We start from the raw sequence: 27,199 nt of genomic DNA, 5'->3' as shown, positions 1-27,199 counted from the left end.
GAAGCCACATCCAAGTGTCATGGTCAGCACTGGCTGTGCAGAGTAAGCCAGGCAGCCTTGCAGGAGCACGGGATGGACGCGACCCTTGCCTGTCCTCCCCTCCTGCAGACGTGGGCTCGGTGGAGGGGCTGGCGTACCACCGCGGCTGGGACACACTGTACTGGACAAGCTACACCACCTCCACCATCACCCGCCACACCGTGGACCAGAGCCGCCTGGGGGCTTTCGAGAGGGAGACGGTGATCACCATGTCGGGGGACGATCACCCCAGGGCCTTTGTGCTGGACGAGTGCCAGAAGTGAGTGACCATCGGTGGTCCAGCCAGCCTGCCTGGGGATCCGTGTGGTCCCAGGGCCAGAGTCCGGGCAGACACCCCTCCACTGGGGGAGGAAGCACTGGTTCCCAGCACGGAGAGTATCAGACCCCAGGGAGGAAAGGCCCTGTTCCCCCCTCCCTACATGCCCTTCAGCATCCCAAAGCAAAGACAGAATCACTGTCCCATCCTCTTCTCTGGCCGGTTGGTACCATGTGGTACCACATTTCCTGGCTGGCTGCAGCGGCCTCATTCATCCCCCTCCCACCCCTTTTTATGCAGGGACAATGTCCCATCCATCCCAAAGCCCTTGGAAGTCCCACAGCAGCAGAGGGGTGGGCTGAGCCAACACATACGTGGCAGAGAGCTGGGGTTGCAAAAGCATCGTGTGTCTCTTCCCTTCTAGCCTGATGTTCTGGACCAACTGGAATGAGCAGCACCCCAGCATCATGCGTGCCACCCTCTCTGGTGCCAATGTCCTCATCATCATTGACCAGGACATACGGACACCCAATGGGCTGGCCATTGACCACAAGGCCGAGAAGATCTACTTCTCTGATGCCACACTGGACAAAATCGAACGCTGTGAATACGATGGCTCCCACCGCCATGTGAGTCCAGACCTGGCCCCAGTGGCAGAGATGGGGGAGGAGAGTGGCGAGTGTTGAAACGGGCTGGCACGTTGTCAAAGGAAAGCAGAGCTTTTCCTGGGGCACGGGGGTAGTCGGGCCTTCCCCTGGGGCCAACACGTGGGGACGGGCTGTGTTTGGGGTGGTGCTGGGGGCTGCATCCCACAGCCAGGTTCCCTCATGCTCATGGTTTGCCAATGTCCGGCAGGTGATCCTGAAATCGGAGCCTGTGCACCCCTTCGGCCTGGCTGTCTACGGTGATTACATCTTCTGGACGGATTGGGTGCGCAGGGCTGTGCAACGAGCCAACAAGTATGTGGGCACTGACATGAAGCTTCTGCGTGTTGACATCCCCCAGCAGCCCATGGGCATTATTGCTGTGGCCAACGACACCGACAGCTGTAAGGATGCCCCACGCCCCACCCGTCACCTGCAGCCTCACCACCATGGGCCCCTGCTCCCCTGCCTCTGCCAGACCTCTGCCCCCTCTCTCGGGCAGCTCAGCCCCCTGCCAGACACTCTTCCACCCCATGCTGCTCTTCCACCCCGTCTGCAGGCCAGGGGAAGGGGAAACCCATCCCACCATCCTTCCTGGCCTGTCATTGCCCCTTCGGGACCCTCACGACAAGGCCTGTCCATCTCCAAACCCTGTGCAGGCTGAAGAGAGAGAGAATTTGCTGCATTTGTGCTCTTCCCAGGGCATCCTCCTTGCAAGATCTGGGGATACTGGATGCTCCCAACCCCATGCATCCCCTATCACCCCATCTGAAGAGCTCGGGGAGGAACCCCTACGTTTCCTTTCCCCAGCAGGGAGGACAAGGGGAAGGGACTGCTGAGACTGTGCCTGATGTGACTGCTCTCCGTCTCTCCTAGGTGAGCTGTCCCCGTGCAGAGTGAACAACGGCGGCTGTCAGGATCTCTGCCTGCTCACACCCAAAGGACACGTCAACTGCTCCTGCCGCGGCGAGCGCGTCCTGCAGGAGGATTTCACCTGCAAAGGTGGAGGGGAGGTGGAAGCGGGAGCTGATGGGGATGGGAAAGGGAGGAGGAGAGGCTGGTCTCAGCCTGGCAGAGCTGACGTTCCTCACGCCCTCCCCAGCCCTGAATTCCACCTGCAATGTGCACGACGAGTTTGAGTGTGGGAACGGCGACTGCATTGACTTCAGCCGGACCTGTGACGGTGTGGTCCACTGCAAGGACAAGTCAGATGAGAAGCAGTCCTACTGCAGTAAGGTTCCTCCTCTTGCTGCTTTGCTCAAACACACACATGCACCCCCTGGCACACACAGGTGCCTTGCTTGAGCTCTCAGCTCTGTTCGGCAAAGGGAGCCAGGACTCCTGGGTGTCTTCTCATGTCCCGCAAGTGCTTGCAGTCCCTCTTGCCCTCCCAGAGATGGGCCTAGCCAGCCCAGGCTTTAAGGGCTCCAGACCTTTTCCAGTTTTGTGGGGCAGGCTGGAGAGTGAGACGCCTTGATCCTACCCGGTGGGGGCTGCAGCACCCTCCCTCTAACACCAACCCTCGCTCCTCAGCCAGGAGGGGTCTCTGCTGGGCAAAGGCCAAGCTTAACCCTCTGACGTTGCCAGCACAGCACAAGGGAGCCTGTTTCCTAATCCTGCCTGTGTGGTTTCTTCCCCTGCTGAAGGGTCCCTGAGGAGCTGAGAGACCCGGGGGTGCCGGCCCTCCCCTCGCGCTCACCTCCTCCTCCTCCCTCGCAGGCAGCCGCAAGTGCAAGAAGGGTTACCTGCACTGCATGAACGGGCGCTGCATCGCCAGCCGCTACTGGTGCAATGGCGTGGATGACTGTGGGGACAACTCGGACGAAGTGCCCTGTAACAGTAAGCAGACTCGCTGGCTCCCGGCCAGCCCTTGCCAGGGCTCAGTCAGCTGTCTGGGACAGGGACGGAGGCTTCAGGAAAGGTTACCTTCAGCTTGACAGGATCAGAGTGAGCCAGGGCTTAATGGAGAGTCAAGGTCTAAATCTTACTCATGCTGCTTGTGCCACAGACCACTTTGTAAAGCTCACTCCCTGACAGCTGGGAGGAAGAGCTCCCGAGCACGGTCCTGCAGCACCCAGAGCTTCTCAAGAACAGTGGTTTGACACCCAGGAGGAACACAAGGCGATAGCGAGGCACAGTGTTGCTGCTCCTCATGGGTCCTGTGCTCCTGAGAAAAGGGCAGCACCCCTTCAGAGCTGCAGGGCTGCAGGAGCCTGTCTGCCTGGTTCAGAACCGACGGGGAAGGTCAGGAGCTTCTCTGAGCCCATCCAGGCCTGCTAGTGACAGGCCAGCTTGGGAGACGAGCTCAGGCTGCCAGGCAGAGTGCATGACACAGAGAGGCACCAGGTCTCAGCCGGGAGGGGAGCAGAGCTGGGAGTGCAGGATCAGGTGGTCCATAGCTGTGCTGGGCAGTGGGTGTATGTGCATGCATGCATGTCCGCAGCGTGAGCAGGGGCCGTGGGGTGGCTGTACATGCTGGGTCCCCCAGCCCAGCCTCATCTGCTGACGGGGCTTCCCCCTTGCAGAAACCAGCTGCGCTGCTACCGAGTTTCGCTGCCGAGATGGGAGTTGCATTGGGAATTCGAGCCGCTGTAACCAGTTCATCGATTGCGAGGATGCTTCGGATGAAATGAACTGCAGTGAGTGCCCCAGCTGCTCTCCCATGTTCCCTGCTGCCTCCCCATCTCTGCCCTGCTGTAGCTCTGGAGATGGTCCTGCCCTCTGTTCTGAGGGCAGGGGCCTGGGTCCCTGCACCTCGTTTCAGTCTTTGGGACTTGTGCTGAATCAGGGAGGGAGAAGGGCCCTGGCTCCCATCCTGTCAGCAGAGGCCAGCCCAGGTTAGCCCACCGGCTGGAAGCAGCCTCAGCCCATCGCTGTAGCCCCTCACCCTGTACTTGGCACCTCACCACCTGACAGCCTGCCAGACATGCTTACCATGGTCCCAGCAGCTCGGGGCACAGCTGGGGCAGAGTCAGCTTGGTGCTGCTCTGGGGAGGGAAGGGCTGTTAGCAGCCGGTGAGCAGCACCCATCACCCGGGGCTCCTGGTGTGGTTCCTTGCAGCCGCCACTGACTGCAGCAGCTATTTCAAGCTGGGGGTGAAGGGTACCACATTCCAGAAGTGCGAACACACCTCTCTGTGCTACGCTCCAAGCTGGGTGTGCGATGGGGCGAACGACTGCGGAGACTACTCAGATGAGCGCAACTGCCCAGGTGAGAGCGGGGAGAGGAAAGGGGACTCGGGCCTAGGAGAGCAGGGGCATCATGCCGACCCTCTGGCTGGGTGCTCCCCTTTGGGGTCTGTTTGGGCGGTGGATGCTTTGTTTGCACACCAGGAGCATCGTCCGTTGCCTGTGCAGCTCCTGCTCTGAGGGTGCTGCAGGGCGCTGATTGACGCGGGATCACAGAGGGCTTTTGGGGAGGAATCCTTTGGAGTCAGGCGGTTTTGGGTTGGGCACATCCATGCCACCACCCTTACTGACGTTTCCTTCACAAACCAGGTGGGAGGAAACCCAAGTGTCCAGCCAATTACTTTGCCTGCCCAAGCGGGAGGTGCATCCCCATGACTTGGACCTGTGACAAAGAGGACGACTGCGAGAATGGAGAAGACGAGACTCACTGCAGTGAGCGGCAGGGTGGGGAGAGCAAGGCGCTCTGGGGTGATAGGACGGGGTGGCAAACGTAAGCCTGCTGGAGGGGAGGCAGGACCCTCTCCTCTTCTCTGACATCCCTTTGCCAAGGATCAGACTCCAGATTCTTCCCCCTCTGTGGTGTTATTCCACAAGCTTGGGCTTTCAGCTGTGACCAATGCAAGTGTCCTTGTGTGTGTGTTTGCTCAGCACATGCATGAGTGTCCACGGTCATTCTGAGGATGACCAGTTATGGCTCACTTGAGTTGCATTTTTAGTTCCAACCTCCCTGAACAAATCCCAGATGGTGCTCAGGAACTGGGGAACCTCCCCAGCTCCTGAGCGGGGAATTCCGCACCAGTCCTACAGCTGTAGTGCCTGTCAGCATGGTGTGTGGGCACTGCCAGGTCTGGGCAAGCAGCAGCCCCAGCACCACCCTGGGCTCCAGGCCTGGAGCCTGGCTGGCCCAGCCTGGCTGTGCTCTGCTTCCATGTCCTTCCCACCACATCTCCCCAGCTCTGACCCTTGCTCTCCTCCTCTCCTAGACAAGTTCTGCTACCCTGTGCAGTTTGAGTGCAACAACCACCGCTGCATCTCCAAGCTCTGGGTGTGTGACGGGGCAGATGACTGTGGGGACGGCTCTGATGAGGACAGCCGCTGCCGTGAGTCTGCTCCAGCCCCTGCTCTGACCTCTCTCAGTCCCTGCTTGCGCTGCTGCTCCATCTCTGTGTATTCCTGCCTCTGCCCATCCCTTCTCCCACCCTTGCTTTCCTGTGCCGTGGTCTTCACTGCTCTCCCTGGGTTCTGTGTCTTGGGGTCCCCCGAGACGTGGGGGCATGTAGCCCAAGAGTGCCAGTTCTCCAGCGGTGGGGGTGACTGGCCTCCTTCCTGCTTCTCCCTTCTCCAGGGCTGACCACCTGCAGCACGGGATCCTTCCAGTGCCCAGGCACCTACGTGTGTGTGCCAGAGCGCTGGCTCTGTGATGGAGACAAGGACTGTGCAGACGGAGCTGACGAGACCCTCGCTGCTGGCTGCTGTGAGTCCCCAGAGGGCTGGGTGCCTAGCGGGGCCAGGGGCTGGAGAGGAGCCGAGTGTAGTGGAGGCAGAGCTGCCCGGGAGGGGCTAACCCCACTCCCCGGGGTCCCTGTCGGTAGTGGACAGGATGCCTCGTTCTGGCCACTTCCCCGCCAAGCTTGCAGGAGGAAACTGCAGTGCTGTGGTCACAGCAGACCTGGACACGGAGACATTTGGATGCCTTTCCCTGGCTGTGAGGAGAGGAGGCGCGTCGTCCTGCGGAGCAATAGCCAAAGGCACCACGTTGCCTGGGTGCTGTTCGCAGCCATGGGACAAGGGTGCAGGCATGGGCTCAGGCTGGGGGCTAAGGAGTGGGAGTCCTTGCCCCAGCTGGGCTGTGCCTCAGTTCTTGTCCTCAGTGCCTCAGGACGAAGGGCTTGGGGGGCAGGCAGGAGAGCATGTGGTCTGGCGGGGGGCTGACAGCGATGCCTTGTTGCAGTGTACAACAACACATGCGATGAGCGGGAGTTCATGTGCGGAAACCGCCAGTGCATTCCCAAGCACTTCGTCTGTGACCACGATGACGACTGCGGCGACGGCTCAGATGAGTCCCCGGAGTGTGGTGGGTGTCCACGGGATGGGGGAGGACAGCGAGGGCCCTATCTCCTGTAGCACTGGCCCTGGCAGCCATGCTGGGTCTCCTGGGCTTTGAGACAGGACACTGGAGGGGTCTTCGTCATCCAGGGGTTTGGCGTGAGAGCAGGGTGAGGGTGAACCAGGAGAAGGGAGCGGGAGGGGTTGGGTGCTGGAGAGCCGCAGGACAGCTGCGCCCCCCCAAGCCCCGCTGCAGGGCGTCTGCCCTGGCACAGAGCAGTTTTGGAGAGATCCAAAACCACCCGTGTTTGCCACCTCCTTGGCCCATGCGGTGCAGCCCTGTCCCGAGGTGGGCTGCAGGCTGGTTTGGGCACCCGTGCTGCGGCTCCACGCAGCCCAACCACCGCAGTGCCCCTGTTGCTCCTGACCAGCTCGGGGAGGTGGGTTATGCCGTCTGAGCCCGCCGCCCTCCCACAGAGTACCCCACCTGCGGCCCCCATGAGTTCCGCTGCGCCAACGGCCGCTGCCTCAGCAACAGGCAATGGGAGTGCGATGGCGAGTTCGACTGCCATGACCACTCGGACGAGGCGCCCAAGAACCCACGCTGCACCAGCCCAGGTACCTGCAGGGGCCACAGCCGGGGAGCGGGGCTGCCCGGCTGCCTTGTCTTGACCACTGCCACCTCCTCTCCGCCCTGCTGCAGAAAACAAGTGCAACGACTCCTTCTTCCTCTGTAAGAACGGGAAGTGCATCCCAGAGGCGCTGCTTTGCGACAACAACAATGACTGCACGGATGGCTCGGATGAGCTCAACTGCTTCATCAACGAGTGTCTCAACAAGAAGCTGAGTGGCTGTTCCCAGGAGTGTGAGGACCTCAAGATTGGATACAAGGTAGGGTCCTGCAGGCTGGGAGGGTCAACTGGAGGGATGCTCTCCCACTCCCTTCTTCTTCCACAGACGGTCTTAGCGTGAGGGTGCTTCTGTCCTGCGCCAGCTGGGCAAGGGATGGATACATGGGCACTTCTGGCCCATGCTTGTGTGTGTTGCTCTTGCATCTGCAAGCTACGTGTGCCTGAGCCCGCTTGTCCCACGGTGATGCCTGTCATGTCCCAGCATGCGGGCCCTGGATATGTCTAACAGCTCCGGGTTGCCTCCTGCAGTGTAGATGCCGTCCCGGGTTCCGGCTGAAGGACGACGGGAAGACGTGCATTGACATCGATGAGTGCTCCACCACCTACCCCTGCAGCCAGAAGTGCATCAACACTCTGGGGAGCTACAAGTGCCTGTGTATAGAGGGCTACAAGCTCAAACCTGACAACCCCACCAGCTGTAAAGCTGTCACAGGTGAGAGCCAAGAGTGGGCTTTGGAGGCAGGGATGCTCTTCTGGCGAAAGTGGGATGCTGCTGGCATTGGAATCAGTCATGGTGCTCTGCAAGATGAAGTAGCTGCACCTGACTCATGAAGGAGAGCTGGGAAGCAGTGGGGCAGGGAGGGGGGCAGGTCCGCAGGGGATCTGCCCACATCCCAGGGGCACTTCCCTGACATGTCTTGTGGTTTCCCTGTGCAGATGAAGAGCCCTTCCTCATCTTTGCCAACCGATACTACCTGAGGAAGCTCAACCTGGATGGTTCCAACTACACACTGCTCAAGCAGGTGCGGGAGGAGCTGGGAGCAGGAGGGGGCACCAGCCCCACGTGGCCGGGTGTTCAGGGTTGCAGAGAGGCCCTGAATGGCAGGAGACCTGCCAGCCTGGGAGTTTGGGCTCTTGGCTTCCCAGGCAGATGGTAGATCCTGTATAAACAATGGCTCTCACTATGAGTATACAGGAGGTCCCATGGAAACAGTAGCTCTTTGGTAGCAGACCTTTATAAGGTAGGGGCTACACAACAGTTGTCTGTAGGTGCTTTTAACTTCTCTGCTGCAGGGACCGGGAGTTGAGGCTGGGAGCCCACTGGTCTTTGTAAAGTCCCTCTGACTGTGTGCTAGCAGATGAGGCTGTTTCAGTGCTTCTCCCTTCCTCCCAGGGGCTGAACAATGCAGTGGCTCTGGATTTCGACTATCGGGAGCAGATGATCTACTGGACAGATGTCACCACGCAGGGCAGCATGATCCGCCGCATGCACATCAATGGGAGCAACGTTCAGGTGGGGGACTGAGGCAGCCCCTCAGGCACCTCTGGTCCAGGCAACTGGTCCTCACCCACCTCCTGCACAGAGAGGCTGCCTGGAGGGGCCTAGACTGGCACCAGGGCCACTGGGGAAGAGGGCACAAGCTCTGCTGTGGGGTCATCACTGGGCTCAGGGCATCAGCCCAGGTTGCTACAGGGATGTTTTGCAGCGCCTTCCCAATCAGAGGTGGGCTCCACGCTGCCCCAAAGCAGTGGGCAAGAAGGGCTGGGGGAAGAGAGGAGTGAGGAGAGGCAGCTGGGCAGGACCATCTGCAGGGACAGTGCACCGGGAAGGGGGGATGTTGTCGTCTCTGAGGAACCAGGGCAGGATCTGGTTCTCCCTGTCCAGCCCCAACATCTCTGTTTTCTCCCAACAGGTTCTTCACCGCACTGGCCTCAGCAACCCTGACGGGCTGGCTGTGGACTGGGTGGGAGGCAACCTGTACTGGTGTGACAAAGGTCGGGACACCATTGAAGTGTCAAAGCTCAACGGTGCCTACCGCACTGTGCTGGTGAACTCGGGCCTGCGTGAGCCCCGGGCGCTGGTGGTGGATGTGCAGAATGGGTGAGAGTCTGGGGAACCTGGACCTTCCCCTCTATGCAGGGAGGGGGCTGGTGGACCCCCTGCCATCTTGCTGTAGTCCTGGAGGCTGGGAGATGGGACAGGGCCTTCCTTCCTTGCCTCCGGGATGCCTGGCTGCTTCCCCCTGCCCTGCACCCGCGTGCCCAGACGCATCAGTTTAGCCACACAATGGGCAGAGTGCAGCCGCTGCTGTGGCTTGAGCTGGACTCAGCCTGCCTCTGCTCTTCTGTTTCATCCCCAGTTACCTATACTGGACGGACTGGGGGGACCACTCCCTGATCGGGAAGATCGGCATGGATGGCACCAACCGCAGTGTGATCGTTGACACCAAGATAACTTGGCCCAATGGCCTCACCCTCGACTATATCAACAGCCGGATCTATTGGGCCGATGCACGGGAGGACTACATCGAGTTTGCCAGCCTGGATGGCTCCAACCGGCACACGGGTGAGAGTGCCAGGGCTTCCAGGCCACCACCAGGCCTTTGTGGGCTTTGGATCAGTCGTGGGAGCAGGAGCCAGGGCTGCTGGGTACGGTCCCCAGCTCCGGCAGCTCCTCTGTGTCTCTGATCAGGGGAAGAGGTTTGTTCCCTGGCTGAGCTGTCCCTGGAGAAAGGCTGTGCTGTGGGAGGGGTGGTGTGGGGCAGCCCCTTGCTGAGCTGCCTGCTCCCCCTTGCAGTGCTGAGTCAGGACATCCCACACATCTTTGCGCTCACCCTCTTTGAGGATTTCATTTACTGGACCGACTGGGAGACCAAGTCCATCAACCGGGCCCACAAGACTACAGGAGCCAACAAGACCCTGCTGATCAGCACACTGCACCGCCCCATGGACATCCACATCTACCACCCCTACCGCCAGCCTGATGGTGAGCCGTGGGGCCGGGGCCGAGGGGCTGGGGTGGCCCTGGTGCTGCGGAGCAGTGTTGGGCAGGATGCTGGGGCTGGCCACGATGTGGAAAGGGACGCCGGGTTGGGCAGGGGCTGCAGGAGGAGGGTGTACAGCGAGAAGGGTCTTGCAGCTGGGGGTTCACGTGCCACCCCGAGGGTCCCCCGCCTTGGTCTGACTCACGGTTGTCTCCCTGCTCTCCCCAGTTCCCAACCATCCCTGCAAGACCAACAACGCCGGCTGCAGCAACCTCTGCCTCCTCTCGCCAGGTGGGGGGCACAAGTGTGCTTGTCCCACCAACTTCTACTTGGGGAGTGATGGCAAAACCTGCGTCTCCAACTGCACGGCCAGCCAGGTAACAGCCTGCCTGCCCCTGCCTGCACCTGCCTATATGGACATCCTCCCTGCGGCGAGCATCTGCCTGTGCTCGTGTGCATGTCCCTCCTGCCATGGTTTCACCACCTCCTCTGCTTGTGCTAGTGCCCGTGCTGTGCATCTGGGTGCTGATGTGTGCATACCTTCTTCAGGCACAGGCAACACCTCCCTCCTGTGGCACTTCCCAGCACATACAGACTGCAGTTGTTTGGGGGTACCCAGGGGAGCCGGAGACCCTCCAGCTCTGGAATGACCTTCTTCCTCGTCCCTCTCTCAAACCCCAGAGGCTGTGTGGGGTGGGCTCAGGGTTAAGGCTTTGCTCTAGGTCAGGACACAGTGTCCTGGGGGTGCCTGGGAAGGGACAGTATGGAGATCAGTGCCCTTGGCAGAGTTCCCTGGGGACAAAGCCTTCTGGGGTCCTCCCTCCCCATTCTGAGCCGCCCTCACAAGCTCGTCTCTCCGTCGCAGTTTGTCTGCAAGAATGACAAGTGCATCCCTTTCTGGTGGAAATGCGACACCGAGGACGACTGCGGGGACCGTTCAGATGAGCCGGAGGACTGCCGTGAGTGCCAAGTGGGGCTGACCACAGCCCACAGTGTCCCAGCACCCCAGCCACGCTGCCCAGCTCTTGCCAGCCCTGCAGCATCTGTGTGCCGTCCGGAGCAGCCTGGCGCTGCTTGTGCAGCTGGTCCCCCAAAGCCCTGCTGCTGCTCTGGCTTCAGGACAGCACTGCTGCTCCCTGCTCAGCTCCAGCAGAGAGGAGGGTTACCCCATTAGTGGCGTAACACGCTGTCCCTGTGTGGGATATTGCCCCAGGAAGGACAACAGCCAGCTGCTGCTCTCAGAGCAGAGCTGCCCCTTCACTGCACCAGAGCTCAGGGTTGGGTGCTGGTTGCTCAGTCCCTGCTGAGGACCCCAGAGGGGAAAGCAGGAAGTTAAGGTTTACCCTGAAAGTGTTCCCCAGAGCAAACATTTCACTCTGTCTTACTCACTCCACAGCTGAATTCAAATGCAGGCCAGGGCAGTTCCAGTGCTCCACTGGGATCTGCACCAACCCAGCCTTCATCTGTGATGGAGACAATGACTGCCAGGACAACTCAGATGAAGCCAACTGCGGTAGGTTCTTCACCTCCCCTCGCGATCCTCAAACTGCAGCAGGGCTGCAGCATCCCAGTAGAGCAGAGATGCAGCATGTGAGCTTTTGACTGTGCTGCCTCCCTTCCCAGATATCCACGTCTGTCTGCCCAGCCAGTTCAAATGCACCAACACCAACCGCTGCATCCCTGGCATCTTCCGCTGCAATGGTCAGGACAACTGTGGTGACGGCGAGGACGAGAAGGACTGCCGTAAGTGGGGAGCTGTTAAGCGTGTTAGGGATGGGGAGCATGCACGGTTAAGGGTGAGGAGTTCAGTGCTGCATCAGATCTGTGTCTTTGCGTACTGGCTTCTCTGCAGGCTGGCTTCTGGGTGGTCCTGCCCCTGGGCATGGGGCTTTCTCCTTGCCTCTGCTCTGCATAAAGCCTTTGTCCACCGTCACCCCGCTGCACCTACAGACACTTCTGTTTCCTAGTGGAAGCAAAATCCTTAAATCCCTCAGAGTGGCAAGTTCAATATTTGCCGTGGATTTGCACTGAGCCTGTTGCACAGCTGAGGGATCTTGTGGCTTCTGACCTGTCTCCCTGCAGCGGGGCGAGTCTTCTGGGGCCACCACAGGGCTCCACTTCCCTCCCCTCTCGTGCACGTGGTCACCAAGCGTGGCCAGACGCTTGTTGTGATGCCCAGAGCATCTGCATGCCTCTCTGCTCCATGGGGCGGTTTTTATGGGGTGGTGGCTGGCAGACCCCTGCCTGCCCCGCTGCCTCTTCTGACTGCTTCTCCCTCCTGCAGCGGAGGTGACTTGTGCCCCCAACCAGTTCCAGTGTGCAATCACGAAGCGCTGCATCCCCCGTGTCTGGGTGTGCGACCGGGACAACGACTGTGTGGATGGCTCAGATGAACCTGCCAACTGCAGTAAGAACTGCACGCGGGGAGAAGGGGGTGGATCTGGCCACACTGAAACTGGGAGCTCCCCTGCAGCTAGTCACGTCTGCGTGTCTTTGCCTGCGGGATGGCAGGTCCCTGCTCAGTCCCTGCAGGTGCTGCGGGCAGTGGGTGATTGTAGTGGTGGCTCTGCCTGGATCTGTCCTGTTGAGATACTCCTCTCTCTGACTTCTCCCTGGAGAACTGCTTGGAAGGGGGGAAGCTTGCCCACCCTGTTCCAAGCAGGGGTGCTGCAGTCAGCTCCAGGCTGCTGGCACAAGGTGTTCCTCAGCCCTGCGGAGAAAGAAATGTGCCTAGCCAATGCTAACCCCACCTCCCCTCCCCACATCCATGTCATCTTGTTTCTCCCCACCAGCACAAATGACGTGTGGTGTGGACGAGTTCCGGTGCAAGGACTCGGGCAGGTGCATCCCAGCGCGATGGAAGTGCGACGGGGAGGACGACTGCGGGGATGGGTCTGACGAGCCCAAGGAGGAATGCGGTGAGCAGGGACTGGGGCTGGGGAGACGAACCCAGAGGGCATCTTGTGCCCCACCTTCCCTGAGGGTCAGGCTGCCCTGGCGCTGTTTGTCCCCTCCACCTCCCCGGTGTGCCCAGGGCTGGGGGAGGTTTTAGCTGCTCCTTTTCCAGACTGCATGGGCAAGGCTGGGTCAGAGGGAGGCTGGCAGAGAGCAGCACTGCCTGCCCTGATAGCTAGCGTGCCCATCCCTCCCCTTGTGCGGGGGCAATGCTGATGCCTGTCCCTGTTTTGTCCCTCCCAGACGAACGCACCTGTGAGCCCTACCAGTTCCGCTGCAAGAACAACCGCTGCGTGCCAGGTCGCTGGCAGTGCGACTACGACAATGACTGCGGGGACAACTCGGATGAGGAGAGCTGCAGTACGTGCCGCCTTCGAGCCTTTGCTATCCCGGGAGCTGGCTGTGCAGTGGAGAGGGGAGCAGTTCAGGTCCCCCCAGCCCCTCTGCCTGCCGATGCCCCCAGCTACTGGGGGGGGGCATCAGGCTGGGTGGGGCTGATGGCCAGGGAGCCTGGGGAGCAGCCTTCTCCCCCTGGACAGAACACATCTGACTCCAGGGGTCTGGCTAGCCTGGTCCTGCAGCCAGGGCTTGGCTGCTGGCTGTTCTGAGGAGAGGCCCCAAGTGGGACAAGAAAAAGGGAGGCGGTGACCCCAGTGCCCTCCCCGGCAGGCAGCACAGAGGCCCTGCACAGCTGTGCTCACCCACGGGGCTCACGGCCGCCTCGTCCCACTTGCGGTGGAGCGGCTTTGCTTTAGGCCATCGCCCCGTGCTTTGGCCCCAGCCTGGCAGGCAGCACCCTTTGAAACAGTTTGGCCTGGGAAGGCAGTGGGGACACACTGAGCCTTTGGGAGGGGAGCTGTGGAACCAACTGAACCCAGCTCACAAACCTGGACCTCGACCAGCGTGTGGGAAGGCGTCTGGTCCCCAGAAGCCATGGCAGATGATCAAATTGCTGCCCCTTAATGAGTTAGCGCTTGTTAGCCGAGCTGTGCCGGCACCTGCCCCGCTAAGCAGCAGAGGACCATGACCGTCCACGTGGACGAGACAGTTCTTGGGGCTCTGCTGCGGGCAGGAGCCTGGTCCTGTCCCTCCAGAGGGGCCCAAGCTGCCCATGGGACGGCACCAGGGCCTGCTGCCAGCTGCAGGTGCCCAGGCAGAGCCAGACCCTCTTCCCACCATGCAGCGCCTGCCCCGGGTCCCTCTGTCTCCCTGCAGCTCTCTAGGGTGCAACTTTTTTTTCTTTTCTGTTGATTTCACGTCGTGTTTTTGAGTTTGTGCCATTTCACTTCATCTTATGTTTTTCTCCATTTTCACACTGTCGTTATGGGGCGCTCAGAGGTAGGTTCCTGCCAAAATCTTTTAATTCCATGTACAGCCTCTCTAGAATAAATGAAGACAATAAATTCCAGGTGAGGGCAGAGGGGTCGGGACTGGACGACCCAGGCAGATTTACTGAGCATCAGAACCAGCATCTCCCTCCACTGGAGCCGCAGTCCGGGAGGGTCCGACCCTGCTGCCTCCACTGCCGGGGCCTGTGCATGGCTCATACTTTGCTCCAAAATCTGTCCCCACCTGACCCTTCCTGCTCCAGCCGGACCCCCCCTGCCCCCTCTTTCCCTGCAGTCCTGTCAGCTTCTGCACGGTGGCCGGAGGGGCCACCTGCCCCGACATGTCCTACACCTGGGGCTTCCCCGGGGCAATGGGGAGGGGAAGGGTCCCGGAGAGCCGTCCTGGGCGGGTGGCCGCGCCGCGTGCTGTCCTCCTGCAGACGGATTTGGCACCGGCACAGTCGGGTGCATTGAGCTGTGAGGGGGAGTCTGTCCCCATGTCCTGCGAGGGGGGGACAGGTCTGCTGGCTCTGCCAGACCTGGCTAGGGCATCGCTGCCTTTCCTCCTGCCCGCAGCTGCCAGTAGGGCAGCAGACATGGGCAGCAGGGAGCTGTGGGGCTAGTGCTGCGTTCAGTGGAGAACGACTTAGGGGACATGGGAAGCTGCCAGAAGCGAGTCTGTATGGCCATAGTACCCCCTGAAAACCCCATTTCCCTGCAGGGAGCTGGGAACCTTGGAGTGGGATGGGAAGGGGACTGGGAGGTGGTATCAGCCATGCCCCTCTCTAGCAGTTCCTCCGGCTCTGCTTGCACCCCTCCCTGTCCCCAGTGCCACTGGACGTGTGTCTGTGTCAGCCTGTGCTCCCCAAGCTGTTGGCCAGGGAGACCTTCTGCCCTTGCAACCCTGCCTGCAGCCCGCACTCAGGGGGACACCCTGTGTTCTCTGTCCCCAGCGCCCCGGCCCTGCTCGGAGAGTGAGTTCTCGTGTGCCAACGGCCGCTGCATCGCTGGCAGGTGGAAGTGTGATGGGGACCACGACTGTGCGGATGGCTCTGACGAGGTATGGTACCAAGGGCAAGGGCTCTTTGCCAGCACCTTCACCCTGCCCACATGTGGGAGTGGGGACACGTCCCACCCAGTTGGCCTCTGCCGGTGGTCGCCCACCACCAAGGTGGGGCTGAGAGCCCGGTCCTAGGTGCGGTCACAGGATGGGAGGCTGCCATGGCCAGGGCTGTCCCTGCTGACCGCTGTCCCTTGCCCTTACCCTGCAGAAAGACTGCACGCCGCGCTGCGAGTTCGACCAGTTCCAGTGCAAGAATGGGCACTGCATCCCCATGCGCTGGCGCTGTGACGCCGATGCGGACTGCATGGACGGCACTGATGAGGAGAACTGCGGCACTGGGGGTAACGGCAGCACTGCGTGGCTCCCTCGGGGCTGGTCGTCTTCCCCCCTCGTGTCTCGTGTGTCCCCGCTGTGGGTGGGAGCGCTTCCCTGTGCATGTGTCGGCACCACTCTGCCTGGCCCCAGGGCATGCACGGACACATATCTGAGCCCTGGAGAACCCCCGGCTATGCTGGAAATTGGAGTTGCAGCCCCAGACCGGCATTTTGGCAGCCAGGCAGCACTGGCTGACGTGTCTCCTCCTGCCCCGTGCTGTCGCAGTTCGCACGTGCCCCCTGGACGAGTTCCAGTGCAACAACACACTGTGCAAGCCCCTGGCCTGGAAGTGCGATGGGGAGGATGACTGCGGGGATAACTCGGATGAAAACCCCGAGGAGTGCTGTGAGTGACACCGCGTTGCCTCTCCCCGCTCCTGGCAAGGCCCCTGTCTGGCACACATCTGCCCATGGGGGCAGCAGCCTGCCCTGAGCACCCGCACGCTGGGGAGGGGTGTCAGTCCCAGAGCTTGGGCACCGCTGCGGGTACCCAGGGGGGCTGTGGGTACCTCTGGCAGCTCTGCCCGTCCCCTCTAGATGGGTCCCTTTGGGAGTGGCTGGTGGGGCCAAGGGGGCAGGAGGTGGCTCTGGTCAAGAGAGCGGAGTTGCAGAGGTGCTGAGCCAGGCATGGGGCAGGCAGTGGGGAGCAGGGGCTGAGAGGGCAGGGAGCTGCATGAGAAGAGGGCTGACCCTCCTGCAGCTGGGCCAGCAACCAGGCAATTGTCTTTGCTTCAGTCTCTTTGCTTTAGTCTCCGGAGCCCGCTCGCCCTCGTGGGACAGGCCTCCCCGGAGAGCGGGCAGAGGCCGAGCAGCGGCTCCTGACAAGTGTGACAGCCTGGCTATGGCGTCTCCTTTCACCGTCACCGTTTGTTTCTGTTTGCTGGTGCAGTGAAATTCCAGTGTCCCCCCAACAGACCGTTCCGCTGCAAGAACGACCGGGTATGTCTGTGGATCGGTCGACAGTGCGACGGCATTGACAACTGTGGAGACAACACGGATGAGAAGGACTGCGGTGAGTGGGGCTGCCCGTGGGCACCGCTCTGCACCTAGCATGGACAGGGCAGTGGATCACCGCTGCCCTCAGGCTGGTCCTCACAGAGCCCTGGGTTTAGCCCAGGTGTTGGGGTTTGCTTTGCCCGCTCCTTCCCAAAACCGGGAGGCAGGCGCAGGCATCCTGGATACCTGCCTGGTCCCTTCCTGCGCTGTTCACACCGTGTGGCTCCCATGGGGCTGGGTGCCTGGGGACACGGGGAGTCACAGCCGCTGCCCGTGCTCCCGCAGAGTCACCCACGGCCAAACCCAAGAGCTGCAGCCAGGACAAGAACGAGTTCCTGTGTGAGAACAAGAAATGCATCAGCACCAACCTCCGCTGCAACTTCTTTGATGACTGCGGAGATGGCTCCGATGAGGAGTCCTGCTCCCACGGTGGGTGGGGAGCTGGGGTGTCGGGAGGGGGCCGAGGGTGGACACTGGGGAAGCTGCGAAGGCACAAGTGCTGACAGCACATCCCACCCCAGACCACAAGTCGTACGACTGCACGACCAACACCACTATGTGTGGAGATGAGGCCCAGTGCATTCAGTCGCAGTCCACCACGTACTGCACGTGCCGCAGAGGCTTCCAGAAGGTGCCAGACAAGAATTCCTGCCAAGGTACTTCCTGCCACTGCCAGAGAGGGCTCAGGGTTGGGCTGTCGGGTTTACGGTTGGTTTTTGCCAGTAAGATGTGTCTTCACGCCTGTGGAGTGGCTGGTGCATCAGAAATGGTGTCCTTGGGGCACAAACATGGGGAATGGGGAGAGACGGGGACTCTGAGCCCTGGGTAGCACAGACCAGCCCCCAGAGAGGGGCCAGCCCTGGCTGTGTGCCTGGGGGCACCCTCCTGGTCTCCCCCTTGACTCCCGTCTCCCGCTGCCCAGATGTCAACGAGTGCCTGCGCTTTGGGACCTGCTCCCAACTCTGCAACAACACGAAGGGCTCCCACATCTGCAGCTGTGCCAAGAACTTCATGAAGACGGACAACATGTGCAAGGCAGAAGGTCAGGAGGGAATGGGGGTGTGCACAGATCCTGTAGGACCCAGCTGCTCTTCCCTCCCTGCTCCTCCTCCTCCCCCTGCACCTCTGCCCACCCTTCCTTCTGGCACTGCCAAGGGCAGGTGCCGGGCTCTATCAGTGCCATCAGTCTGTCCGTCCCTGGCAGAGCAAGCCCCAAGGGGGTGGCAAGCTCCCAGCGATGCCGTCCCCTGCCCCACTGTGGAGCTGGGCTGACCCCCCACTCCCAGCCCAGCCCGCGCCAACAGCTCCTCCTCTGCAGGCTCCGAGCACCAAATCCTCTACATCGCGGATGACAACAAGATCCGGAGCATGTACCCCTTCAACCCCAACTCAGCCTACGAGCCGGCCTTCCAGGGTGACGAGAACGTGCGCATTGATGCCATGGACATCTACGTCAAGGGCAACAAGATCTACTGGACCAACTGGCACACAGGCCGGATCTCCTACCGGGAGCTGCCTGCCTCTTCTGCTGCTTCCACTGCTTCCAACCGCAACCGGCGCCAGATTGACGGCGGCGTCACCCACTTGAATGTGAGCTCTGTCAGGGGCACAGTAGGAGGCACCGAGGCCAGGCTGCCAGCGTCCTGTGCCCTCACCTCTGCCCCCTTTCTGCCCTTCCCAGATCTCGGGGCTGAAGATGCCACGGGGAATTGCCATCGACTGGGTTGCTGGGAACATCTACTGGACAGACTCGGGGCGGGATGTCATTGAGGTGGCACAGATGAAAGGAGAGAATCGCAAGACGCTGATCTCGGGCATGATTGATGAGCCCCACGCCATCGTAGTCGACCCACTTAGGGGGTGAGAGCCCTTTCTCCCTTCCCTCTGCCCAGCCCTCACCCTGGCTCCTTTCACCAACAAGCCTGTCCATGGTGGAAGCTCCCTGTGCCCCAGCATCACTCTCCATGTCAGCTCAAGTTGCTGTGCCTTGGAGTCACCTGGCCCATTGGGGTCACGTCAGTGACTCTAGGACACTGTGGGTAGAATGTGGGAGGGTTTCTCTGCCGATGGGGCATCGGACTGTCCTGCTCATCCCCTCCTTGCTCCCCTGCTGGGAATGACCTGACTGTGTCCTTCACAGGACTATGTACTGGTCAGACTGGGGCAATCACCCCAAGATTGAGACGGCTGCTATGGACGGGACACTGCGTGAGACTCTGGTGCAGGACAACATCCAGTGGCCAACAGGTGAACAGAGACGGGTGCCAGGAGGGGCATGAGGGGTAGCGAAAGCCTTGACAAGAGGGATGTACAACCCACTCGTGTTGGGGAGGCTCAGCCTGGGAGCTCTGAGCCCCGTGGCAGGAGTGTGTAGGGGTGGTAAGGGGGCTGCTCTGCTGGCCATGTGGTCAGGAGGGGCTTGGGGTGGGCTGGGGACCCATGCCTCACTGGGGGGATATGTGCCCCCTCAGGCCTGGCCGTGGACTACCACAATGAGCGGCTGTACTGGGCTGATGCCAAGCTCTCCGTCATCGGCAGCATCCGGCTCAACGGCACCGACCCTGTCGTGGCCATTGACAACAAGAAAGGTGAGCAGCACCCAAGACCCACCAGGGCGGCAGGGAGGAGAGGGACCTGCCCAGGGGTGGTGTCCCCAGGGTGGGGTCCCAGCACAGCCCAGCCCCCTGGTTCCCCGAGGCCCCCTGACCTGGGTCATGCTGCAGGGCAGACCCCAGCGCTGAGTCAGGCATGCTCAGCAGATGGCAGCGAGGGTGGGTTTTTCCTTGCTAAATGCTCCACAGCAGGACCAAAGCCTGCTGGCGCTGCTGTCCCCCTGACACTGTCCCCCTCGTACAGGGTGGGAGACCCCAGCCTCAAATCCATCCAAAATCCCTAATCAGCCCTGCCCAAGGCAGCGAGCAGCCAGCCATGCTGCCTCTGCCTGCACATGTCCCTTCTTCGCTTCCCCAGGGCTGAGCCATCCTTTCAGCATCGACATCTTTGAGGACTACATCTACGGTGTCACCTACATCAACAACCGCATCTTCAAGATCCACAAGTTTGGGCACAAAGCTGTCACCAACCTGACGTCTGGCCTCAACCACGCCACCGACGTTGTGCTCTACCACCAGTACAAGCAACCAGAGGGTGCGTGCTGGGCCCAGGACCCCCACCCTGCTCATAGGGTGGGAGGGAGGTGCTCAGGGCCTGATCTTTGATGCGGGGTGCCAGAGGGCGAGGGGAGTGCTGGCAGAGCTTGGGGCAAGAGTGGACTCAGCCACCCAGCTTCCCTGCCCAAAGTGGGGGGCATCTGGATGGGCAGAGCACAGGGGGTTAGTGGGGAGGGGGGTGGATTGGGGGGAGGCCAGCCACAACGGCAAGCTGTCAGTTGGTGACCCCAGGGAATCGGGGGACGGGCACAGGGCTTGGGCAGCTGTAGGGCCATGGGGGATGTCCTAAAGCTGTGGGGAGTAGTCGTTTGCCAGGAGGGCTGTGGGTCACCCCACTGTCCTCACCCTGCATCATCCCCTCCCCTCTCGGCAGTGACCAACCCTTGTGACCGCAAGAAGTGTGAGTGGCTCTGCCTGCTCAGCCCCAGCGGCCCTGTCTGCACCTGTCCCAACGGCAAGCGCCTGGACAATGGCACCTGCGTGGTCATTCCCTCGCCCACCGTCTCCCCTGTCGGTAGGTAGTCTGGAGGAGGAGGAGGAGGAGGGGGGTCCTGCCCGGCGCAGTCCTGCTCACCTCCATCCCTCCCTCCCAGTGCCCACCACCGACACCTGTGACCTGGTCTGCCTGAACGGCGGCAGCTGCTTCCTCAACGCCCGCAAGCAGGCCAAGTGCCGCTGCCAGCCGCGCTACAATGGGGAGAAGTGCCAGATCGACCAGTGCTGGGACTACTGCCAGAACGGAGGCACATGCGCTGCCTCCCCATCGGGTGAGGCTGCTGGGGGCAAGCCTGGGGGTCGGGGCTGGTCCGGGGCAGACGGACAGAGAGGGAGCACACTAATGGCTCTTGTTCTCAGGCATGCCGACCTGCCGCTGTCCCACCGGCTTCACGGGACCCCGGTGCAACCAGCAAGTGTGCACCGACTACTGCCTGAACAACGGCAGCTGCACCGTCAACCAGGGCAACCAGCCCAACTGCCGCTGCTTGCCCACCTTCATCGGGGACCGCTGCCAGTACCGTGAGTGCTGCCTGCCTGTGGCGAGGGTTGCTGGGGACAGCACCTGAGAGGTTGGACTGCCAGGTCCCCCTCTTCTGGAGGATGCTCCCTGGGGACCCAGGGCAGTGTGGTGCTCCGTGGGGGACTGGGGCTGTGAGCAGCCCTCCAGAGGGGCTGGCAGTCCGAGGGGCTGGCATGGGGCTGCCCACCCTGACCGCACCATCCCCTGCAGGGCAGTGCTTCGACTACTGTGAGAACGAGGGCGTCTGCCAGATGACAGCCAGTGGTGCCAAGCAGTGCCGCTGCCCTCCACAGTTCGAGGGCACCCAGTGCCAGGACAACAAGTGCTCCCGATGCCAGGAGGGCAAGTGCAGCATCAACAAGCAGAGCGGAGAAGTCTCCTGCATGTAGGTGCTGGGGACATCGAGCTCAAGAGAGGAAGAGGGGATGGTGGGCACAAGGACCCAAAAAAACCCCTGTGTCCCTGTGGCCAGATCATTGGGGATCGGCCACAGCTGAGAGATGCTGGGTCAGTAATTCAGGGCAGCTAAGAAATCTGGGAGACCTCGGGGCCCCAAGAGGCGGTGATGGAGGTGTCTCTTCCCCCAAGCCCATCTTGATGTCCCAGCAGGTCGGTGTGGCACAGCCATGAGCTGTGCCAGAGGGATGAGCTAACAGCCTCCAGTGAGCAGAGTCCTGGCTGCCGCGTGGGCGGGCATGGGGCAGGCCGGGGGTACATGTGTGCCTGATCATCTCTGCCCCACAGCTGCCCAGATGGCAAGATAGCACCCAGCTGCCTGACTTGTGACAATTACTGCCTGCATGGTGGTACCTGCTCCATCAGCGACAAGACACAGCTGCCCGAGTGCCTGTAAGCAGAGCTGGGGGCTGGGGGGGCGGTGGGGGGGGCTTCGGGTGGGCTACTTGCTGGAGCCCATGACTGACAGACCCCAGTCTTTGTGGCCCCCCCGACCCCCAGGTCTGTGCTCCACCTCTCCCTCCCCCTCCCCATATGCTGTCCTGCCCCCAGTAACCCCAGTGCTCTCCCTGCACTCTCAGGTGCCCGGCAGGGATGACCGGGACACGCTGCGAGGACTTCATCGTCAGTGAGCAGCAAAGCAACCGTACGTATGGGCGGTCTCGCTCCGGGGGGCACCACGGGGCCCGACACCAAACCAGGGGGGTTGGAGGCACATCTTTGCCTGTGAAGCCAGAGTTGCCCAGTGCCCCTGTGCAACTTCTGAACCCCGTTCTCAGGTGGAGAGGGAGCAGGTCCTTTCCCGTGGGGCAGGGCTAGCCCAGGCTGCTGGGCCTGCCTGGGGCTTGGGGTGCCCCTGCACATGCTCTGACTGTACCTGCACCTCTCATCCCGCAGGAACGGCCTCCATTGTCATCCCCATCCTGCTGCTGCTCGTCCTCCTCACCGTGGTGGCTTTTGTCTGGTATAAGTGGAGGATTAAAGGGTGAGTCTGGGCTGTTGGGGACCGGGAGGGAGCGTTACTCTGAAAGCCTCCATTGTGTGGGACAAAGAAGCAGGACCACTGGTAGGGTGGGGGCCCCGTTCACTGCACCCTGTATTGCTGGCACTGACCCCCTGTCTCACACCCTCCCCAGCGCCAAGGGCTTCCAGCACCAGCGGATGACGAATGGTGCCATGAACGTGGAGATCGGGAACCCCACCTACAAAATGTACGAGGGGGAGCCCGATGATGACGTGGGGGAGCTGCTGGATGCGGATTTTGTCCTGGACCCTGACAAGGTGAGAAGTGGGGCCACTGTGGCATGGAGGGGCCGTTGGCTGCACGGGGTCCAGCCCAAAGCGGGAGATGCAGAGGGGGTGCGTGCCGAGGCAGGGGGCACGTTGCTGTAGCAGTGTCAGGGCTCCCTGGGGCTGCTCTCTGTGCAGAGGAGGCTGGGGGGCTCCAAGGGGCTGCAAAGGCTTTGGGGGCGGAGGCTGTAGGGAGGGATGACGGCAGCCACAGGGTCAGTGGTGCTGTACCGGGAGGAGGTCGTGGCACCCCAGGGCAAGGGACACCTCTGGGGACCGCTGTGCTGGGGAGGGAGGTGTCCATGCCCCCTCCCACTTGCTCCCCCCTCTTCGCAGCCCACCAACTTCACCAACCCCGTTTATGCCACGCTGTACATGGGCGCCCACAACAGCCGCAACTCACTGGCTAGCACGGACGAGAAGCGGGAGCTGCTGTCGCGGGGCGTGGATGATGACCTGGCAGACCCCCTGGCATAGGGGCAGGATGGGGGCGAAGGGCCGCCGGGCCGCGGCACTTGGGCCTGGCACAGACACCCATTGCAGGAGGCGGGCGGGGGCCGGGGGAGCCAAGAGCCACTGTATAAATGTACAAATGAAGGATTATTACTTTTCTATGTGAGCAGTATTATTACCTGTATATTCCCCGGTACCAGGCCTCAGCGCCTCTCATTGCCAGATCCGGCTTTGGTTTATTTTAAATCTCTTTACCTTGGGCCCCCCCTCCCTCCTCCTCCCACCCGCCGGACAAGCCAGTGTTTCGGAGCAAGGACGGCACCATGGTCAGTGTGCCGGGAAGAACTTGCTGAGGCTGCTGCAGCCGGGGCTGATGGGAGACACGGGGTTACCACTACGTGGGGCGCAGGCAGCAACGGCACAGGCAGGAGGGAGGCAGAGCGGGGGCCACAGGCTCCCCAGCTCTCGGCTCCGTCCCCCGGCCCCTGCAACTCCCCTCTCTGGGGCCCCTGTTTCCTTCCCCCCCCCCCCCAGAATCTGCTGCTCGCCGAGTCCCCCCTTCTTCTGCAGTGTGGCCTCTGCAAACCTCCCTCTGCCCCCCCATTCCCCTCCCTCCCCACCTTTTCCTCCACCGATCCCCTCCCTCCTTCCCTGCCATTCTCAGCTCTGCCCGACTGTTACAGGGGACAGGGACAAAGGCCCCCACCGCTGCCCCCAGCCCCGTTGCGGTGTGGAGGGTCCCCGTCCCTGGTGGGCCCAGCCCTGCGGCCCCTCGCTCCGGCTTGTCGCCTGCACCTCGCCTACTCTCCAACATGCACATTTTTTAACAGGAAAAAAAAAAAAACAAAAAACAAAATGAAAACATGGAAATGACCTAGCTTTTATAGTAGAAATAAATAAACGCATGTGGGGGGAGGGCGGGGGGCGACCCCATCCTTTTATTGGGGGGAAATGTTTTAATAATTTTTGCTGGATTACTTTACAACTAAACAAAACAGATATTGTTATAAATAAAATTTTTAAAAACTGAAGAGCAGGCTGCTGGTTGATGGGAAGGGACGCACCAGGGAGGTGCGGGGGGGAGCCAGGCACTGGTGCCAGGCGGGCCCCAGGCCACCAGCTGCCGCGGCCCTGACGCCCTCAGAGCTCAGTGGTGCCAGTCGTGGCACGGGGAGCGGTGAGGAGGGATGCCACAGATGAGTGGTGTAAAGCCGGAGGATCCCGTCGGGGCTTCTTGCTCCATCGGGTTGCCCTGGGTGTGCACGTGGTGGGGCACGGGGTTTTCCGTGCGGGACCCTGGGCAGGGAGCGTGGATGGAAGGGAGAGTTATGCATGTTTGTGCAAGCCTGAGCGTGCTTGTGCATGTTGTGCTGCCTGGGTGCCCTCTGGGGTGCAGCGCCCGTGCTGGTGCATGTGCCACTCGGGGTAACGCGTGTGCGTGCACACATGTGTGTGCATGCACGCGTCTGCTCCCCGCTACCGGCAGCATCTCCCGGGACACCCTGCTGAGCACCCCGGGGCCCCGAGCTGCTGCGGCCTCGACGCCGGCTCCTTCCCCTGAGCTGGGGGAGCCGAAGCACCCCCAGGCACCGGGCGCTGAGCACCGGGCGCTGAGCGCCGAGCACCGGCCCAGGGCACCGGGAGCGCGCGGCCCCGGACGCCGCCACCAGGTGGCGCCACCGCCCTCGAGAACTGACCGGGGGCTGCACGCGCACCCCCGTGTGCCCCCCCGTGTGCCCTCCCCTGTGTGCCCCCCCGTGTGCACTCCCCCGTGTGCCCCCCGTGTGCACTCCATGTGCCCCCCGTGTGTCCCCGTGTGTCCCCGTGTGCCCACGCCGCTTCGTGTGCCCCCCCGCGGGCGCCGCTGCGGCGGGCAGAGGCAGAGGCAGGGGCGCAGCGCCCCGTCCCGCACAGCCTCCCGCGGGGGGGGCGCTGGGGCCGCGCACCGGCTGAGCGAGGGCTGGGGGTGGTAGAGGGAAGGGGGGCGGCCGGGGGTCACTTGCCCGACGTCTGTCCCCTCCCCAGCGACTGTTCAGGGGCCCCTGGCCGGGGCAGCACCGGGTGCTGAGGGCAGGGGGCTCGGGAGGGACCACCCGCACCCCTCGGACGGCAGAGGGGACCGGAGAGCAGTGCCGGCCGGCCAGGGGCTTGTGTCTGCCCTGGCGGGCTTGGGCTGGGCGGGATGGGGGCGAGGGCTGGCCTGTGCTCGGGGCATCAGGCCCTCGGGCTGGCAGCCGCACCCTGCCCCGGCCACGCTCGGCCACACCGTGTGCCAGGGCCGCAGCAGCGGAGCCGGGTGCAGGTTGCGAGGGGAGCCCAGGGCCGTGGCCGGGCCCCGTGGCACCCGCGCCCTGCGGCTCGGCAGAGCGGGTCAACCCTCAGCACCCTCCTTGACAGCATCTGCCTCGGCACCAGCCCCCCCGGCCTCCCGCGGATGCCGAGCCGAGGACGCAGCTGCTGCCTTTGAAAAGCCCCAAACCCTCTGCAAAGGGATCCAGCGCGGCCCGAGCGCGGCGCAGCCCTCAGATCTATTTCAATACTGGCTCTTTGTTCACTTATCGGTTTCTTATATCTCCTCTAGGTTTTTTTTTTCTTCCCTTTCCCCTCTCCCCCCCCTTTTTATCTTCTTTTTCCTTCAATTTTTTTTATTTTTTTAAACCTTAACTTGTTTCCCTTCGCCATGCCTCTGCCCTCCCAGATCTTGGGCCAGTGGGCTGTTAATTGTGTGGGAGGGGTCTTCCCAGAGCCCCTTGGACCTCTCGCAGACCCTGGTGTCCCTTTGCTCCCTGGTGAGACCGTCAGGGACACCAGGACCCCCCTGGGAGTTTGCGCTGGTGATGTGGGGCAAGGCCCCAGCTGCGTAAGGGTAGCAGGTCTGGAGGGCCCATGGGCCATGCCAGCAAGGTTGGACCCACAGAGCCCTTGCCCAGGGTTCAACTGCCCCATCCCTTCTGCAGCCCTGGGGCAAACGGGGTAAATGCAGCCTCGGGGGGGTGCCAGCGCTTGGGTCCCTGGGGGGATTGTTGTGGGATCCTGGCTGGGCAGGGAGAGGGGCATGGAGGCTCCTGCCTGCATGGGAAGCAGGGAGCAGAGGAGGAGTGGGGAGCACAGGCCGTGGGGCTGGCAGTGGCTCTCACACCAGCCAGTAGCGCTGGCACTGCAGCAGCAGCAAGAGATGGGCTGAAAGGACCTTCCCTGGGGAGGAGGGCTCCTCTGCGCCCCAGCTGCAGACCCTGAGCATGAGGTGCCCCCTGCCCCTGCCAGGGTTGTGCTGCAGCTGGGTGCTGGCACAGGCAGGCACCGTGCTGCCCAGGGCTGCTGTGGGGCTGCTGTGGGGATTGTATGGGGCTGGCTGGGGTCCCGCAGCCCTGCGGTGCCAGGACTCCTCAATGCCCCCCGCTCCGTGTCGGCACTGCCCTCTCCTTTCCCTTTCCTTTCTCTCCTGTTCCCCTTCATTTCTCTCCCTCTCCCTTTCCGTGGCTTATTTCTCCTTTACCTTTTATTCATTCTGTGTCCACACGTACGCGCGGTTCTGCAATGCTCCCCCCATCCTGTGCTTTGCCCCCAGCCCTGCTGACACCAAAGCCCCTGCCGGCAGCTTCCCAGAGAAGGCAAGCAGATATTAATAATAACAACAGTAACAATAATAGTAATAACAATAAAGTGATAGTGTTGGGGAGGGATCCCTGTTGAGCTGGGGAGGGGTATGAGAACACCTGGCAGACCCCTCTGAGAGGGGCCCGGCACTGGGCTGGAGGGATGAGCACACGTGTGTGCATGTGCGTGCACACATGTATACACGCAGGCGATGCAGGTTGCATGTCCAGCCTGAGACGTGGGGTGCGCGCTGCAGGTGGGGGTGTTTGTACGCTCCAGGGTGTGCAAGGCAGGGGTGCCCGTGTGCAGGCACCCTTGGTGTGTGCGCAGGGCCTGCGGGCTGCCCCCCAAAGACCCTCCTGTAGGGTGGTCCCCTTTCTCTGCTGGAGTCTTTTGGGGGCCCAACAGCAGCGGACCCTCTCCCCTCCCCAGGCTCATGTGGGCAGGATGGAGATGGGCAGGACTGTCCCCCCCAGGTGCTAGTACATCCCCCCAGACAGGAGCAGAACCGGGGGCATCCTGGGATGCTGGGGTCTCCCGGGGAGGGGGGGGGGGGGCAGGACCGGGGGCATCCCGGCGTGCTGGCGTCTCCCGGGAGAGGGGGGGCAGGACCGGGGGTATCCCGGGGTGCTGGGGTCTCCCGGGAGAGGGGGGCAGCCCCGGCTCTGGCCCCTCTCCGGGCGCGGGGCTGGCCCGGAGACGCCCCGGG

General features: G+C 62.1%; 1 protein-coding gene across 3 annotated transcripts in view; it reads left to right on the top strand.

The window, feature by feature from the left end:
• LRP1 (LDL receptor related protein 1) overlaps nucleotides 1-23,924 on the top strand; it is a 91,648-nt gene extending 67,724 nt beyond the window's left edge. The window contains exons 42-89 of one of the 3 annotated variants that reach the window (XM_082332708.1): nucleotides 109-298; nucleotides 720-924; nucleotides 1,151-1,343; nucleotides 1,816-1,941; nucleotides 2,042-2,170; nucleotides 2,659-2,778; nucleotides 3,465-3,578; nucleotides 4,001-4,150; nucleotides 4,438-4,560; nucleotides 5,112-5,228; nucleotides 5,474-5,602; nucleotides 6,080-6,202; nucleotides 6,652-6,792; nucleotides 6,878-7,065; nucleotides 7,335-7,518; nucleotides 7,743-7,828; nucleotides 8,200-8,319; nucleotides 8,720-8,907; nucleotides 9,167-9,372; nucleotides 9,604-9,792; nucleotides 10,019-10,167; nucleotides 10,656-10,749; nucleotides 11,187-11,303; nucleotides 11,414-11,533; nucleotides 12,075-12,197; nucleotides 12,583-12,708; nucleotides 12,989-13,105; nucleotides 15,027-15,133; nucleotides 15,345-15,477; nucleotides 15,737-15,856; nucleotides 16,400-16,522; nucleotides 16,792-16,935; nucleotides 17,028-17,162; nucleotides 17,429-17,548; nucleotides 17,825-18,096; nucleotides 18,188-18,366; nucleotides 18,647-18,753; nucleotides 18,978-19,094; nucleotides 19,477-19,653; nucleotides 20,050-20,190; nucleotides 20,270-20,443; nucleotides 20,532-20,693; nucleotides 20,905-21,079; nucleotides 21,439-21,543; nucleotides 21,732-21,796; nucleotides 22,048-22,135; nucleotides 22,287-22,431; nucleotides 22,777-23,924. In XM_082332708.1, the coding sequence (XP_082188834.1) occupies nucleotides 109-298; nucleotides 720-924; nucleotides 1,151-1,343; nucleotides 1,816-1,941; nucleotides 2,042-2,170; nucleotides 2,659-2,778; nucleotides 3,465-3,578; nucleotides 4,001-4,150; nucleotides 4,438-4,560; nucleotides 5,112-5,228; nucleotides 5,474-5,602; nucleotides 6,080-6,202; nucleotides 6,652-6,792; nucleotides 6,878-7,065; nucleotides 7,335-7,518; nucleotides 7,743-7,828; nucleotides 8,200-8,319; nucleotides 8,720-8,907; nucleotides 9,167-9,372; nucleotides 9,604-9,792; nucleotides 10,019-10,167; nucleotides 10,656-10,749; nucleotides 11,187-11,303; nucleotides 11,414-11,533; nucleotides 12,075-12,197; nucleotides 12,583-12,708; nucleotides 12,989-13,105; nucleotides 15,027-15,133; nucleotides 15,345-15,477; nucleotides 15,737-15,856; nucleotides 16,400-16,522; nucleotides 16,792-16,935; nucleotides 17,028-17,162; nucleotides 17,429-17,548; nucleotides 17,825-18,096; nucleotides 18,188-18,366; nucleotides 18,647-18,753; nucleotides 18,978-19,094; nucleotides 19,477-19,653; nucleotides 20,050-20,190; nucleotides 20,270-20,443; nucleotides 20,532-20,693; nucleotides 20,905-21,079; nucleotides 21,439-21,543; nucleotides 21,732-21,796; nucleotides 22,048-22,135; nucleotides 22,287-22,431; nucleotides 22,777-22,917 (6,797 nt within the window). In that variant the 3' untranslated portion in view covers nucleotides 22,918-23,924. Of the gene's footprint in view, nucleotides 1-108; nucleotides 299-719; nucleotides 925-1,150; nucleotides 1,344-1,815; nucleotides 1,942-2,041; nucleotides 2,171-2,658; nucleotides 2,779-3,464; nucleotides 3,579-4,000; nucleotides 4,151-4,437; nucleotides 4,573-5,111; nucleotides 5,229-5,473; nucleotides 5,603-6,079; nucleotides 6,203-6,651; nucleotides 6,793-6,877; nucleotides 7,066-7,334; nucleotides 7,519-7,742; nucleotides 7,829-8,199; nucleotides 8,320-8,719; nucleotides 8,908-9,166; nucleotides 9,373-9,603; nucleotides 9,793-10,018; nucleotides 10,168-10,655; nucleotides 10,750-11,186; nucleotides 11,304-11,413; nucleotides 11,534-12,074; nucleotides 12,198-12,582; nucleotides 12,709-12,988; nucleotides 13,106-15,026; nucleotides 15,134-15,344; nucleotides 15,478-15,736; nucleotides 15,857-16,399; nucleotides 16,523-16,791; nucleotides 16,936-17,027; nucleotides 17,163-17,428; nucleotides 17,549-17,824; nucleotides 18,097-18,187; nucleotides 18,367-18,646; nucleotides 18,754-18,977; nucleotides 19,095-19,476; nucleotides 19,654-20,049; nucleotides 20,191-20,269; nucleotides 20,444-20,531; nucleotides 20,694-20,904; nucleotides 21,080-21,438; nucleotides 21,544-21,731; nucleotides 21,797-22,047; nucleotides 22,136-22,286; nucleotides 22,432-22,776 lie in introns of those variants that run through there. The other 2 variants (XM_082332707.1, XM_082332709.1) reach the window with 2 other exon arrangements.
• The last annotated feature ends 3,275 nt before the right edge of the window (nucleotides 23,925-27,199 follow it).

The sequence above is a fragment of the Platalea leucorodia genome, assembly GCF_965183815.1.
Source record: "Platalea leucorodia genome assembly, chromosome: 23".
Taxonomy (NCBI): Eukaryota; Metazoa; Chordata; class Aves; order Pelecaniformes; family Threskiornithidae; genus Platalea; species Platalea leucorodia.
Note: the sequence above shows the minus strand (reverse complement) of the source record. Positions and strands in the feature narration are given on the sequence as shown.